Below are 13,852 nucleotides of genomic sequence, written 5' to 3'. Positions count from 1 at the left end.
TTCACAGAAGCATACACCTACACTCAGCATATAAAGAGACATAAATTAAACCAATGGTTTTGCAAAACTAATGTGCCATTTTAGTTATTAACTTCTGAACAAGGCAGACCTACTGAATTGGTGTGAGCCACCACGCCAGCTCATGGCTTCACACCTTCTAACTTTCTCAGAATTACTCCAACTACAATAACCAGTCACACCCACACAACCTCAGCAGGAACCACAGGAGGTTCTGCGAAAGGAAGGCATCTGGATGCCTCCTAAGCAGTCCCACCCAGTACACCTCTGCCACTGCAGGGGCTCAGAGCACAAATAAACCACCACTCCCATCCTCTTCCTTTTGGGGTATCATGACTTGTGTCTCTCTTCTGTTTTAACGTGCGGTTTTGTGCTTGTTATGTATCTTTGGGATAATGCCTTCGTGTTCGCACGAGCTCGCAGCGGCTCCTGGTGTAGTTCTGTTCTGAGCTAAGCATCTGTTTGTGGTTGGCTGTGGTTGGGAGAGACTGGACTCCAGCAGCCAGGTGTTCCTAGGTTGGAAATTTGAAGCCTTTGAATACAAAAGAAGAGATTTTTACAGAGAAAACATTTCAGTTCTGCTTCCAGTGATGGTGTGCATATCATTAAAAGTCAACAAACAAATCCAATTGAATTCCAGTTCATGCCTCCACCCACAAGACCAATTCTGTCTTTTATGATCAAATTTTTATGCAGAGCCTTAAAATTGTTTTGGGACATCACGAAGAAATCCTTGCCCTCGTTAATAATCCTCACGTGAAGAGAAGCTGTAGCTTAAAATTAGATAAACCTATGCTCCAGAAAAAGACATCTGGACATAAAGAAAGTTTATCAGTGGAGTCTGTCCTCAGCTTGTAGCATGAATGTTAGAAGCCACCTTGGTGAAAAACCTCAGTGCAGGACACTCCTTCTCCTACATGTGAGAGCATTTGAGATGAGAAAAGAGGTTTTGGCCCACATGGTAAGAAAAGCTCTTAGATGAGTACATCCTGATGCTTATCCAGCACAGTTAGGCAGATAAGAATTACTGATCCAGTCAGCCTCTGGCACAATAACATGCACATTTAGCCAATTCATGCAAATGCTGTATTATATTATCTTGGCACTTCCTCAGCACTGGTTCCCCAGAGAGAAAACTCTGCTCCACGGTGACATCAGCTGAACCTCAAGTGTGATAGAAGCCTCAAAAACTACTTAATTTCTAATTTTCCTGAAAACCCGACTGCTATCAATTGTTACACTACAGTTAAAAAAAAAAAAAGAAAAGAACAAAAAAGACCTTAGTGTGCCATGATCATAAATCCTAATTTTCACTTCTCTGGGATACATAATCTACATACTGTAGATATTTTTTCTGATTTGTCTCCACTCCTATTCATCAAAACTTTCTGGGAGAGTTTTAATTTACCAAGAGGGTACCCACTTTTTATTGTCCTATGAAAGAAAACAGTAGCAATGCATATGGGTGACAGTATACATTTTGAAATAACCTGTAGGGCATAAACCTGGGATATTTGGTGGCAGATAAGCAGTTTCCATTGTCAATTTCTTTTTTGCCATCAAAACCAAAATTAATGGAATGTACAGTAATTAGAACAGCACCATTCCACAATTTGAAGAAAATGTAGAAAATGTGTTGCAGTAGGTATAAGAAAGTATTAAGGACCAGATTTCCATCTGGTTCCGCAATATAACTGTGTTGTGTTAGCATCTGTATCTATTGCTCTGGACCCAGATGTCACACAGGCACTTTGACCCTTGTCAGCTCGGGCTCTGCTGCTGGACTGTCCTCAAGAAGAGTTTCCAAGAGCACACATCTCCATTCAAGCTCTGGAAACAAATGTGCCGAACGCTTCGAAGGCTAGCAGGCAAAGCTGGCATCTGCAAAGCAGCTCACCACGTATTAATGAATCTTGAGCAGCAACAAACAATACTGGGAGACTCACCACGCAAACTGTGTTAGAAGAGACGCCAGGAAGGCTCAATGCTCTCAGATCGGAGGCAGGAGCCAGGAGGCTCTACCCGCGCTGCAGGCGCTCCTGGAGCTCCAGCTGCAGTGTCAGCGTTGGTTATGAGCCAAAGGCCTTCAGGCCTCCTTGTTGCCTGGAGGATATAAATGAAAGTCAGCAAGTGAAAAGGCGCAAGAAGTGCAAAATTGCATCATGTCTTTCCAAACTCTGCTTGTGAAGTAAATGAGACTCATTTCTTCCCATGCTATATTGAGATAATTTTTATTTTCCTTGGCTTATGAATGTTCTTAGTTCAATTTTCTTGTGTGTGTTCTTTACGGTACCTTGGGATGCCTGAGGTGATTTATAAATATGTGTAGAGACCAGGTGTACTGCCAGATGTTTATGTCCCTTTACAACAAGGCTTCACCATCCCTTCCAATGGAATGCATGTCTTATATTATTTTTTCTAATAGAGGATCAACTGGACTATTGGGTATTCATGAGTTTTCCCTCTGAAGGTTTTTTCCCTTAATTCACTCTCTATCATCTTGTTTCTATATTTATCATAATGCTAAGTCTTTAAACCTCTCTAAGTACTTTTAAAAAAATTAGAGTTCCTTTCACATTAAAAAAATCCCAGACAAATGTCAACAGTTCCAGGTTTAAATCAATAAAGCCTTACTCACTGCCAAAAAAGATTTTTAATCTTAAAGTGTTACCTACACTCACTTTTTCTCTGTTTCTCTCCACCTCCTATTTAGAAAGAGTAAAAAAAAAGTGGTTTCTTATAACAGCTGTATAAATGGTAATTGCAGATCACTCTCTTAACTATAACTGTAGTAAGAAATAACCTGTAGCCCCAGGGTGAACCAATCTACACAAAACAGACAAAGCAATTTGCTGGAGGTCATATAACCAAATGACAGAATGGAAAAGAGAGTGCAACCTGATTTAATTAGGAGTCAGCATTGTAAATACTAGATGAGGGACAGTAAATTTTTTCTCAGTACATCTTAAAATGCAAGGAGGCAAGTTCCTGTATATGAGGAGGAAATAATAAATTAACAGAAAGTACAAACAAATTAAATTAAATTTTATTTAACGTTTATTTTTAAATTTCAGGTCCTGTATAAGTCTGTAAGATCTGAGAAAGTCCATTTACTAAATGTCTTCTTTAGCAGATAAATTCTTTGATTTTTTTCACATTAAGCAGACTCATTTTCCAAAGAGTTTTGTGTTACGAAAATGCCTAACCTACCTCCCTCAGTAAAGCTGCACTTGCATAAGTAAATATTCACAAACTGAGGTCTTACTAACCAACCCGGAGCAGCTGGTGAGATGGCTTACTTGAGGAAGCAAGAGGCAGCATGAAGTGTAGAGATCTAGGACAAGGCAGTTAATGTAATCATTTCAGGCACAGTCACTGACAGTTCAAATATATATATCTACATAAGTTATTTGTATATTTAACATCATAAAAACCTAAACAAGCTAAACTTTAGAACTATTTTCCGAAGTATTTCCTGTTAAAGTACTTTCAACACTTATTTTTGCAATCAAAAGAAAAAGCAGTTTAGTAACTATAGGGAAGATGCTCAAGAAATGACAGGCAGCAGGGAATACAGTACTGATTTTTCTCAGATGAAGTGATTATTAGCACTGAGGAAACAATCAGGAAACATGAAGAGTCAGCATCTTAGCTGCTGTACCCTGAAGACAAGGACAAAATCCTATCAAGTTCCAGCTATAATGAAATATGGAACAGGGTGCCAATGGAAAAAATACCCAAACTCTTAATGATGGCATTGTATCAGTGTCTAAGAGAGACTGAAAGTTAATAATTGAAAAATTCCACACCTAGTGTGAGCAATTAGTTCACTGAAGGATGGAGTGAAAAGTGTTTTCTTTTGTACATATATATATATATATATTATATTTTCATGTATGTATGTAATGCTTGAAGCATATGGACACCTAGATGCTAGCTGCTGTGTTATATACATAGCAGTGCTGTCAGAGCAATTAGGCACAGCTAGAATTCAGTCTGTTTCTTTGTAACAGTTTCATATGACTGAAGAGACGAAGTACATGGTTTTCAGCTTTTACAGCTACTCAATCTATTTTGGTAATTAATACTTAACGGAGTTCTTTCTCTTTAAACTCCAGGTCTCTGTTGGCGACCCTTGTTCTCTTTGAAATACTTCCCTCTATTACCTCTTTACCTGAAACCGAAGGGGAGATGGGGAAATACCCAAATCTCCTTGGATTAGTCCCTCGCTGAGGAAGACCTTAGCCCTTCAAACCTGGCCTGCACTGCCCTACCCTAACCCTCCATTAAGCCGTGGTATTCTCCAAAGCCGCTGACCTCAATCTGCCTGTGAGCCATGATGAGGTCTGGAGAGCTCGCTCCCCTCGGGCACCAGCCTGCCCAGCGCTGCCCGCAGACCCGGGCACACACACACACGCATCCCAAACCATGCCAACCTGCTGGCACCGCTCCTTGCTACCAAGCACAGAAAGCACCCACAGGAATTCAGTGCCCGAGGTGGGAGCTCAGGGCAGAGCCCTTCCTTGGAAGGGGAGCCAAAGCACGTGCACGCTCGCTATGAATTCACAGCTGGCTGGTGCCAATCAAGGAGAGAGGCTAGGACACAAACCACAGAATTACGAACATAAATATTTATTCTTGCATCTAACGTGCCCCAGCCAAACTGGGCACACCCCTGAGATTTTGCTTTAGGAGTTTTACACAATGGTATGACATGAATCACCTAATTACCCACTGGTGCTTATTTCTAATTATCCAATCATGAATGTGGCAGGGCAAAGCTACTCTATTTTTGTACATCTCGGAGCAGCAACCATTAGCATCCTTGTGATTTATGCTAATCCAGATGTTCCTGCATTCAACTTCTGCAGAGTTACTCAGCATCAGCAACTTCAGTTTCTCGTAGACACGGACCCCTTGGCGAATTGTGGCAAAAAGTTTCCTTATCTTAGTCGACTGTGTGTTCTTAGTAGGGGCAGATGACGCCCCTTGGGTCTTGAGATAGCACAGCAACACGGACCATATGTACCTAGCACACATACCTAACCATCCACAATACACCAACAATGCTCCTGCCCCTGATGGCTGCACGGTCTCAGCCCTTTATGGCCCGCTCTCCACGCCGCCCGGCCCCGCGGCAGCCCAGCCGGCCGGACGGGGCGGCGGGAGCACACGAGGACCCGGGAGCACTGGAGGAAGCGGGAGCACACCCAGCACCGCTCCCGCCGCTCCCGCCCGGGCCGCGCCGCACCTGCCGCCGTCCCGCCATGCACCGCGCCGCCACCGCCCCGCCCCGCCGGCCCCGCCCCGCGCCGCTCGCCCCGCCCCGGCCCCGCGCGGCCCCGCCCCCTTCCGCCTCGGCTCCCCGCCGGGTCACGCCCCCCGTGCCCGTCCGCGCGCCGCGATTGGCGGCGCCGCTGGCCTTCCCGGGCCGCCCCGCTCCAATCGGCGGCCGCCGCGGCCCGTCAGTCAGCGGCGGGGCGCCGCGGCGGTTGGCGGCGGCGGCGGCGCGGGCGGGCCGGGCTGTCAGTCAGGGAGCGGAGTCCGAAGTGGGGAGCGGGGAGGGAGGGGGCGAACATCTGTCTGCCGCAGCCGGGCCCGGCTGTGCCGCCGCCGCCGCCGCGCGAGCGCCCCGCGCCCCCGCCCGCCCCCGGCCCCCGCCCGCCCCCGCGCCCCGCCGGTGCCATGGGGAGCCGCTGAGCGCGGGGCCCGCTTCGCTCCGCCGGCTGCCCCGCTCGCTCCTCAGCCGCCGGCAGGGGGGAGCTCGGGGGGGGCGGCGGCCAGCGGGCGCGCGGGGCGGGCGGGGGGCGAGGCGCGATCCCGGAGCGGCAAGTGAGCGAAGAGGAGCCGGCGGGCGGCGGCGGGAGCGCGGGGACTTCGGGCCGCCGCGCAGTGTGAGTCCCGCTGCCCCCATCCCCACACACCCGCCGCGCCGGGCCGGGGCCGCTGCGGCCCCGCGGGGCGGGCGGAGTTGGCGGCGGGTCCGGCTGGGGGTGGGCGGAGGGGCGGGGGCAGCGCTCCCCGGGCGGTGGGACCGGCCGCCCCGGCGACGCTCCCGGTTACTTTTCTTTTGTTGCCGCCGTGACCCGGGGGCGGCTTTTCCTGCGCGCCGGGCAGCTGCTTCCTTCCCCGCGGGGCGGCTGCCGGCGCGCCCGGCCACGGCCCGGCCGCGGGCGGGGGCGGCGCTGCCCGCGGGACCGGGGCGCCGGACGGGAGCGTCGGGCCGGGGGGGACACGCACAGCCCCGGCCAAAAGTTGCCGCCGCCCGGCGGGGCTGGCGGGGCCGGGCCCGCCGGGAACTTGCTGCGCGCCGCCGCCGCCTCCCCGCCCGTCCCGTCCCGTCCCGGGGGGCGGCGGGCTGTCCCCGCCCGGCAGCGGGCAGGTGACCCGCCCCGCTGGGTACACGCGTGAGTGTCACCGGGGGGGCCGGCGCGGCTCGGGGCTCCCGCTCGGGCGGGGGGGCCGCTCGGAGCCCGCGGGGCCGGAGACCCGCGTCCTGGCGCCGCCGCGGTCAAATAGCTGGGCAGCCCCGGCCCCCGCGGCGGAAGAGCGGTGTAGGAGCCGAGCCGAGCGCTGGCAGTAGTGCCCCGGCCAGGGGAGCTGCTCAGCGGCTCGAAAGGAGCCGGAGTGGGTGCTCGGTGTCACTTGCGCTGCCTTAAACGCTGGAACTGAAAGGACCGGCGGCGGAGCGGGGAGCAGTGAGGTGGTAAATAGGTCCGGTTAATATCTGCTTTTAAATGAACCCCTGGGCTCAGTAAAACCCCGAGCCGGTGTGGCTTTCTGGGGTAACCCCGTGGCTGGGGTACTCTGTCAGCACGTAAAGCGGACCTCCAAGTTAAGGCAGAAGTGTTGCTTTGCTGCACATACAGTAAAGCCCCATATGTTTAGGATTTTCTTTTTTTTTTTCCTCCCTGTTAGAAAGTTTGAAAAAAAGAGACTTTGAAGTATTTTGTTTATACTAACAGAAGAGAAAAGTTCTCCTAAGAAAAAGCTGGTGGCAGGAGTGTAGAGGAGTAGCATATGGCATTAAAAGGAGCACAGCTGGAGGTAGCATTTCCATCTGAACATGATGTCAGAGCAGCTGACAGCCTGCCATCCCTCAGCCTTTTATTCTAACACACAGACAGGGAGTTAGTGTGTGCAGATCTGTGTGTGGAGAAGGTATCTCATTCCTCTCTAACATCATCTCCACTTTGCATCTGTCTCTCCTAGTCTGCTTTTTTTCCACCGATCTAACAGACCTGGAGCCAGCAAGACTCAGAGGAAAGGACTTAATCAGGTTTATGTGTACTAAAGGTAGGAGTAGCAATAGATTAGATACAGCATATTTCTGTTTTGGTGTGTTGTTTATTGAATTTTAGAAAAAAAAATCACATTACTTTTCTAACCAAGTTTAGAGGTAATATATGAAATTGAGTATTAAATAGATAAGTGGACTTAGTCAAAAGGCTTGGACTACAGTTGGAGAGTATCAGTTCTTGGGCACATTGTTAGCATTAACTTTAATGCATATTGTGGGAATTTCTTGGTTTGGAAGAAGGAGAGAGCAAGTTCATCCTGAATTTCTGAGACCAAAACTGCAATGGATTTAGTGGCAAGCCTGAAGAGAGTTTTGCTTTATGTTCTTGTCTTGCATCTTTTAAATTACTTTACAGGGGTTTTAATGAAATATACAAGAGTGTGCGTTTTTACAAAAGGACCTTCCTGGCTAAAATGTGTTTGTAGGGAAGTCTTTCATTACATGGCTAAATATCCAGTAGCTCAGAAATGTAGTAGCATACAGCTGTAGTGCTTCTGAAAGATAGAAATCAGTTATGTGTTTAAAAACTTTTGTACCCGGGAGAATGGCTTGACTGGTTTTCTCTTTTCTTCCTTGCATGTAGCATTTGGAATCTTTTATTTAGTGTGACAATAATTATTTGAAGGAGTTTTTGTATTTGCGACTAATTTAGAACTTGTAGATTTGAGCTGCCTGAATTGGCCAGACAGCTGTAATCGCACTCCTCTATTCTTAATCTCTTTATCTGGGCAGCAGCTGCCATATGGCCACAGTCAGCTGGATCAGATGTTTATAAGCTTCCTTCTTCGTCCCTCTCTGTCCTTTCAGCCTCCTAATTTGATCACAGCTACCTTGTGAGCTGCCCTCCAATCTTTATTTTTAGCCCTCTTAAGGATTAGGATTGATGTTGGCTGTGGGGCACTTAAAGTGATTGTATTGTAAATCTTCATGCTTTACTCTAGCAATGGTATTTTACAGAATATAGTAGGGGTTGTGTTGTAAGTTTTAGTACATCTTGGTTTGCAAGGGATGAGGGTTTTTCAATAATATCTGCCAGCCTGGAGAGTCACGATCTGCTTAGATGGTTTGGGAGACCATTGCTATCAATCACAGAAGAATAGATTAACATAGGTTTTTAAAAGATTTTACTTTCCATTTGATTTTTGACTTCTTTAGTTCTTTTTCAAGTTTATTTTGTCTTTATCATCAAGGAGGGCAAATAAAAAACACTTGGGTAAGAACAGTACTTGGGATATTCTTTCTAAACGTGGACACATGCTCACGTTGAATGGTTGAATGACTTTTTTTTTTTTTTTTTTTTAAAGCTTAGTACTGCAAACTCTGCCTGGTGTGGGAGGGGAGGGAAATTTCTGTCCTTCTGCACTGGGGAAGTGGTGCTCGTTGGCGTTTTGGTTGTTAGCTTTCTTTTGTATATTCTGCATGTTGGCAAATATGTTCATGTTCTATTGTACAGTGTGGAAAAGGTTTAAAACCTTAAAAAAACCTGTACTTACTATGAGAAGAAAGCCTCATGAACTGAATTTGTAAAAATGTCCATTTTTGCTGTTGATATAAATTGATACACGTAAATAATTTTTGTCTTTTATGAATGTTAGACTTGGGTATACAGATTAGGGTATTCTAATATTTCTTCATGTGAGAACCTCTCCTCTTACTACAGTTTGACTTTAAAAAGAAGGTAAATGATCTGGTAGGTTTTTTCTGCTGCTTCTGTGATCTCTCAAACTTAGTGTTTAAAAAAATTTTTTTTTTTTTTTGAGGCGGGGGGGGTTTGCCCTCATAGGGACTCAATCTGGAGGAAGTTCTCTAAAAAAAAAACCAAACTGTTGAACAGATTTTATGAACAGCAGTGATACTTTAAAAAAAAAATGCAGATGTACCTATGCGCTCACTAGACCGGCTTATTTACGACAGAAAGGAAATCATAACTGTAGTGGTCAGTCAGGGAAAGAGTTGCCATCGTACATTTGTGTTAAATAATCTTTGCGTGGTGTCAGTACCAGAATTTCGGCAATACAAATACCAGTTTTTTAGAGTGGAATTACTTGGATTTGTAAGTTCTGTGATTCTGACCTACATTTAATTTTTTAAAATTTTGTTGCTTATAGGTTATGAAGACAGTATGGAGTTTCCTGACCACAGTAGACATTTGCTACAGTGTCTGAGTGAGCAGAGACATCAGGGTTTTCTTTGTGATTGCACTGTTCTGGTAGGAGATGCCCAGTTCCGAGCGCACAGAGCTGTACTGGCTTCATGCAGCATGTATTTCCACCTCTTTTACAAGGACCAGCTGGACAAAAGGGACATTGTTCATCTGAACAGCGACATTGTTACAGCCCCAGCTTTCGCTCTCCTGCTTGAATTCATGTACGAAGGAAAGCTCCAGTTCAAAGACTTGCCCATTGAAGACGTGCTAGCAGCTGCCAGTTATCTCCACATGTATGACATTGTCAAAGTCTGCAAAAAGAAGCTGAAAGAGAAAGCAACCACGGAGGCAGACAGTACAAAAAAGGAGGAAGACGCCTCAAGTTGTTCAGACAAAGTGGAGAGCCTCTCCGACGGCAGCAGCCACATGCCAGGAGACTTGCCCAGCGATGAAGATGACGGAGAAGATGAAAAATTGAACATCCTGCCTAGCAAAAGGGACTTGGCGGCTGAGCCTGGGAACATGTGGATGAGATTGCCCTCAGACTCAGCAGGCATTCCCCAGACTGGCGGAGAGGCAGAGACGCACACAGCAGCAGCTGGAAAAACAGTAGCCAGCCCCTGCAGCTCAACAGAGTCTTTGTCCCAGAGGTCTGTCACCTCCGTGAGGGATTCAGCAGATGTTGACTGCGTGCTGGACCTGTCTGTCAAGTCCAGCCTTTCAGGAGTTGAAAATTTGAACAGTTCTTATTTCTCTTCGCAGGACATGCTTAGAAACAGCCTGGTTCAGGTGAAGGTGGAAAAAGAGGCTTCCTGTGATGAGAGTGATGTTGGCACTAATGACTATGATATGGAACATAGCACTGTGAAAGAAAGTGTGAGCACTAATAACAGGGTACAGTACGAGCCGGCCCACCTGGCTCCGATGAGGGAAGATTCGGTCTTGAGGGAGCTAGATAGAGAGGACAAGGCAAGCGATGATGAAATGATAACTCCAGAGAATGAGAGAGTCCAGGTGGAAGGAAACATGGACAGCAGCTTGCTCCCTTATGTGTCAAACATACTTAGCCCTGCTGGCCAAATTTTCATGTGTCCTCTCTGCAACAAGGTCTTTCCTAGCCCCCACATCCTGCAAATTCATTTAAGCACGCACTTTCGAGAGCAGGACGGGATCCGCAGCAAGCCTGCTACCGATGTCAATGTCCCGACCTGCTCGTTGTGTGGTAAGACTTTTTCTTGCATGTACACCTTGAAACGTCATGAGAGGACTCATTCAGGTGAAAAGCCCTACACTTGCACCCAGTGTGGGAAGAGCTTCCAGTACTCCCACAACCTGAGCCGCCACGCAGTGGTTCACACGCGGGAGAAGCCTCATGCTTGTAAGTGGTGTGAACGCAGGTTCACACAGTCCGGAGACCTTTACAGACACATTCGGAAGTTTCACTGTGAGTTGGTGAACTCATTGTCTGTCAAAAGCGAAGCACTGAGCTTACCTACTGTCAGAGACTGGACCTTAGAAGATAGCTCACAAGAACTTTGGAAATAAAATTTTTATATATATAAATAATATATATATAAATCTATATAGTTGTGGTACAGTCTAAAAGCAATCTTGTTTCCTTGAACTGAAAGTTTGGCTATTAGCTTGTTTTTGCACTTTAAGGCAGCATGAATATTTCACTAATTTAGCACTCCAATAAAAATGAATTGTAGAGGTAATCCGACAAAGTAACTAATTGCGGAGCGTATTTTCCCCCCTTTCGGAATAGAAGCCAGCGGATACTTTACTTCTAAGGAATCTCCAATTCAAAAAATTTGGACGTGGCTTTATTCTCCCCAAAACACTGCATTCTTTTAAACTCTTGATCTTTTCCCCTCTTAAAATCTGAATGTAGAAATCCTCTCCCAATTTTGTCAGTTCCTTTACATTTCTATAATTGCATGAATCCTTTCTAGCTGTTGGAAACCTGAATGCTTTTAGACCCAAATGGAAAATTTCTGAAATGCTGGATTATCTATTTTTAAACAAGCGGTTGACTTAAAACTTATTATGGCAACTTCTGGATTTCTGACAGTTCCCACTGGAAAAAAAAAAAAAAACCACAAAAAAAACCAACACAAAAACATAAAACAAAAACCCTGAGAGTACACTGGGATCACTGGGACTCTGTCTTATGTGAAGGTTTGCTTGGGATGAAAAAGGATATTGCAGCTTCAGCAGTGATGAACTGTGTGTTTAAAAAATGTGAATTACTGTTATTGTATACTGTAATTGATTACATGGGCCGGGGGGAGGTATCAAAGAACTTGGCAGGTTGTGTTGATGCTCTTAGTTGAGTCTTGAAAAGTAAATATTAACGCTACAGAAATGCATGATTTTCAGTATATTTTTGTCTTTGTTTGCATTGTATAACTTTAACGAGTGAGTTGAAAATTATTTAATTTCCTTAGGAAAAAAACCTGACACCGTTGAAAATGCCAGTGTTATAAAGACGAGAAATGCACTGTTTTTATTTTATCTAATTTAAATTTACTTTCCCACTGTCTTTAAGTTGAGAAGAACTTAAGCTACGAGTTGCCGATTTAGCTACGTTAACAAGGAGAAAAAAATTGAATGTTTACAACCAGGCTTCGAGATTTGCATGTGCGGTGTGCATTTACTAACCCCAGACCCCTTCTAATTGCACAGACCCCACGCCAGCTCCAACTGAGGTGCGTCCATTTCCCCAGATGAGCATTTGTAGGATTCCTGCTGCACCACTCCACCACAATAGGTCGTTCTTTTTTTTTTTCCCCCCCGTTGAAAAGAGGCTGTGGACTGAAAAAAAAAGCAAAAAAAGCCCCGGGCTGAAAGGCCTGGGCAGGCCTGAGTGACAGGGGGGGCCGGGGGGGCCGGGGAAGGACTATGCGTATCCAAGCAGCAGAGACTGCAGCCTGACGTGTGGTTTTAATGACCAACACGCAGGTCAAAAGCATTTTGCACAGTGTTTGTTTTCCTGTCTTGCACTTACAAATAAGGTCTATGGGAGTAGCATGGAAAACGTTTGCTGTTTTTTCCTTTTTTTTTTTTTTTCCTTTTTTTTTTCTCTGCTTTTGTTTAAAATTTGATCGCCTTAACTACTGTAAACATAGCCTATTTTTGTGCTTAAGATACTGAATGGAAAACTCCATTGTGTATTGCTGGACTGTTTTGGAAATATTTGGTCAAATGTGTGTTAATTTGGCTGTAATGGCATTTAAAACAAAAAAAAAGCTGTGAAAATGGCCTTGGAGCGTTATCTTTAGTTACTTGAATAGTTTCTAGGTTTAAAACTACATTCTTTTCTTAAGTTAGAAAAGACAATCAGTGTCTGAGGAAAATGGACTTTCTCTTGGATTTTTTTGTGGTCCTCGTGAGTGATTGCTTTTTTCCTTTCCTTAGTTTCACATTCTTCTTTTGTTCTAAAACTTAGACTGACATCTAGCTTTGACAATCATAGTATGTTTTATTTTCCTGAGGAGGGAATAACTTATAATGCTGTTTAGTTTTGTACTATTGGTGTGTTGGTGAATTTTTAAACTGTGTGCTAACTGCAATAAATTATATGAACTGAGAAATCAATTCCCTTGTCTTTTTTCCCTCTTTTAAATTATAGTTATGGAGTATTTTTTATATTGTGTAACTTTATTACTTTTGTACAGACTTCTATTGCTAACTGTGTATGGAATATGTTTTCAGTATGCTTTTGGGCACTTTGTTGCTACCATGCATATTTACATCTCACTTAACATTTTAAAAAATTAAATGCTTGTGTTTTGAAAGCATTTCTCTGTGTGCAGCTCTTGATCATTCTGTAGAGGTATTTTTTAATAATTTTTTTTTTTTTTTTTTTTTACTTCCCCAAAGACTTTTGCAGAAGCAATCTATTGAATTCCAGAAATTTTGCTGCCATGCAAATATCTGTGCAGGCACACAATTCCCTTTGTAGGCTTAATTTCACTCCAAGGAACTCTCTCGGGCTCACTCTCTTGATATATCGGTCTCTGTGAGAACAGTAGAGCAGAAGGCAACAACTTAATCTGAAGCATTGGCCGGATGCTGACTGGCTGTCACTGTTACAGTAGGCAGTCAAAATGTCCAAACTACTGGTAACACATCAAAGCTGTCTGGACTGCAGAGGAAAACTGAAATAATCCTAAATCTTTCGGGTATTTCTCTTACAGACTAAATGTTTCTCTAAAAATAAAAAAATACAAGCTTAGCTAAACCTTTGAAAAAGACCTGTTTTAGATGCTTGTTGCAGGATATACCCAGAATTCTTGTTTGAGGCTGCTCTATCCTAGGAACGAGACCAGCATTGTGGAGCCCACTGGGAATACGAAAGTAGAGCTAAATTAGAAGGCTGGAAC

The 13,852-nt window shown here is 45.2% G+C and overlaps 1 protein-coding gene across 2 annotated transcripts; it reads left to right on the top strand.

Moving 5' to 3' along the window:
* Positions 1 to 5,753: 5,753 nt before the first annotated feature.
* ZBTB18 (zinc finger and BTB domain containing 18) lies at positions 5,754 to 13,532 on the top strand. 2 transcript variants are annotated; one of them, XM_084201916.1, is made up of 2 exons: positions 5,754 to 5,912; positions 9,427 to 13,532. In XM_084201916.1, exon 2 carries the CDS (start codon positions 9,441 to 9,443, stop codon positions 11,007 to 11,009), a length of 1,569 nt encoding a protein of 522 aa, XP_084058042.1. In that variant the 5' UTR covers positions 5,754 to 5,912; positions 9,427 to 9,440; the 3' UTR covers positions 11,010 to 13,532. The 2 variants fall into 2 exon arrangements, with proteins under 2 accessions (XP_084058042.1, XP_084058043.1); XM_084201917.1 differs by lacking the exon at positions 5,754 to 5,912 and adding an exon at positions 6,261 to 6,425.
* The last annotated feature ends 320 nt before the right edge of the window (positions 13,533 to 13,852 follow it).

The sequence above is a fragment of the Fringilla coelebs genome, assembly GCF_963513975.1.
Source record: "Fringilla coelebs genome assembly, chromosome: 3".
NCBI lineage: Eukaryota > Metazoa > Chordata > Aves > Passeriformes > Fringillidae > Fringilla > Fringilla coelebs.
The sequence above is the reverse complement of the archived record's forward strand: the minus strand, read 5'-3'. Positions and strand labels throughout refer to the sequence as shown.

Bases quoted from the DNA above. Each gene is read 5' to 3' on its own strand.
- ZBTB18 (XM_084201916.1), top strand. From the start codon at position 9,441: ATGGAGTTTCCTGACCACAGTAGACATTTGCTACAGTGTCTGAGTGAG.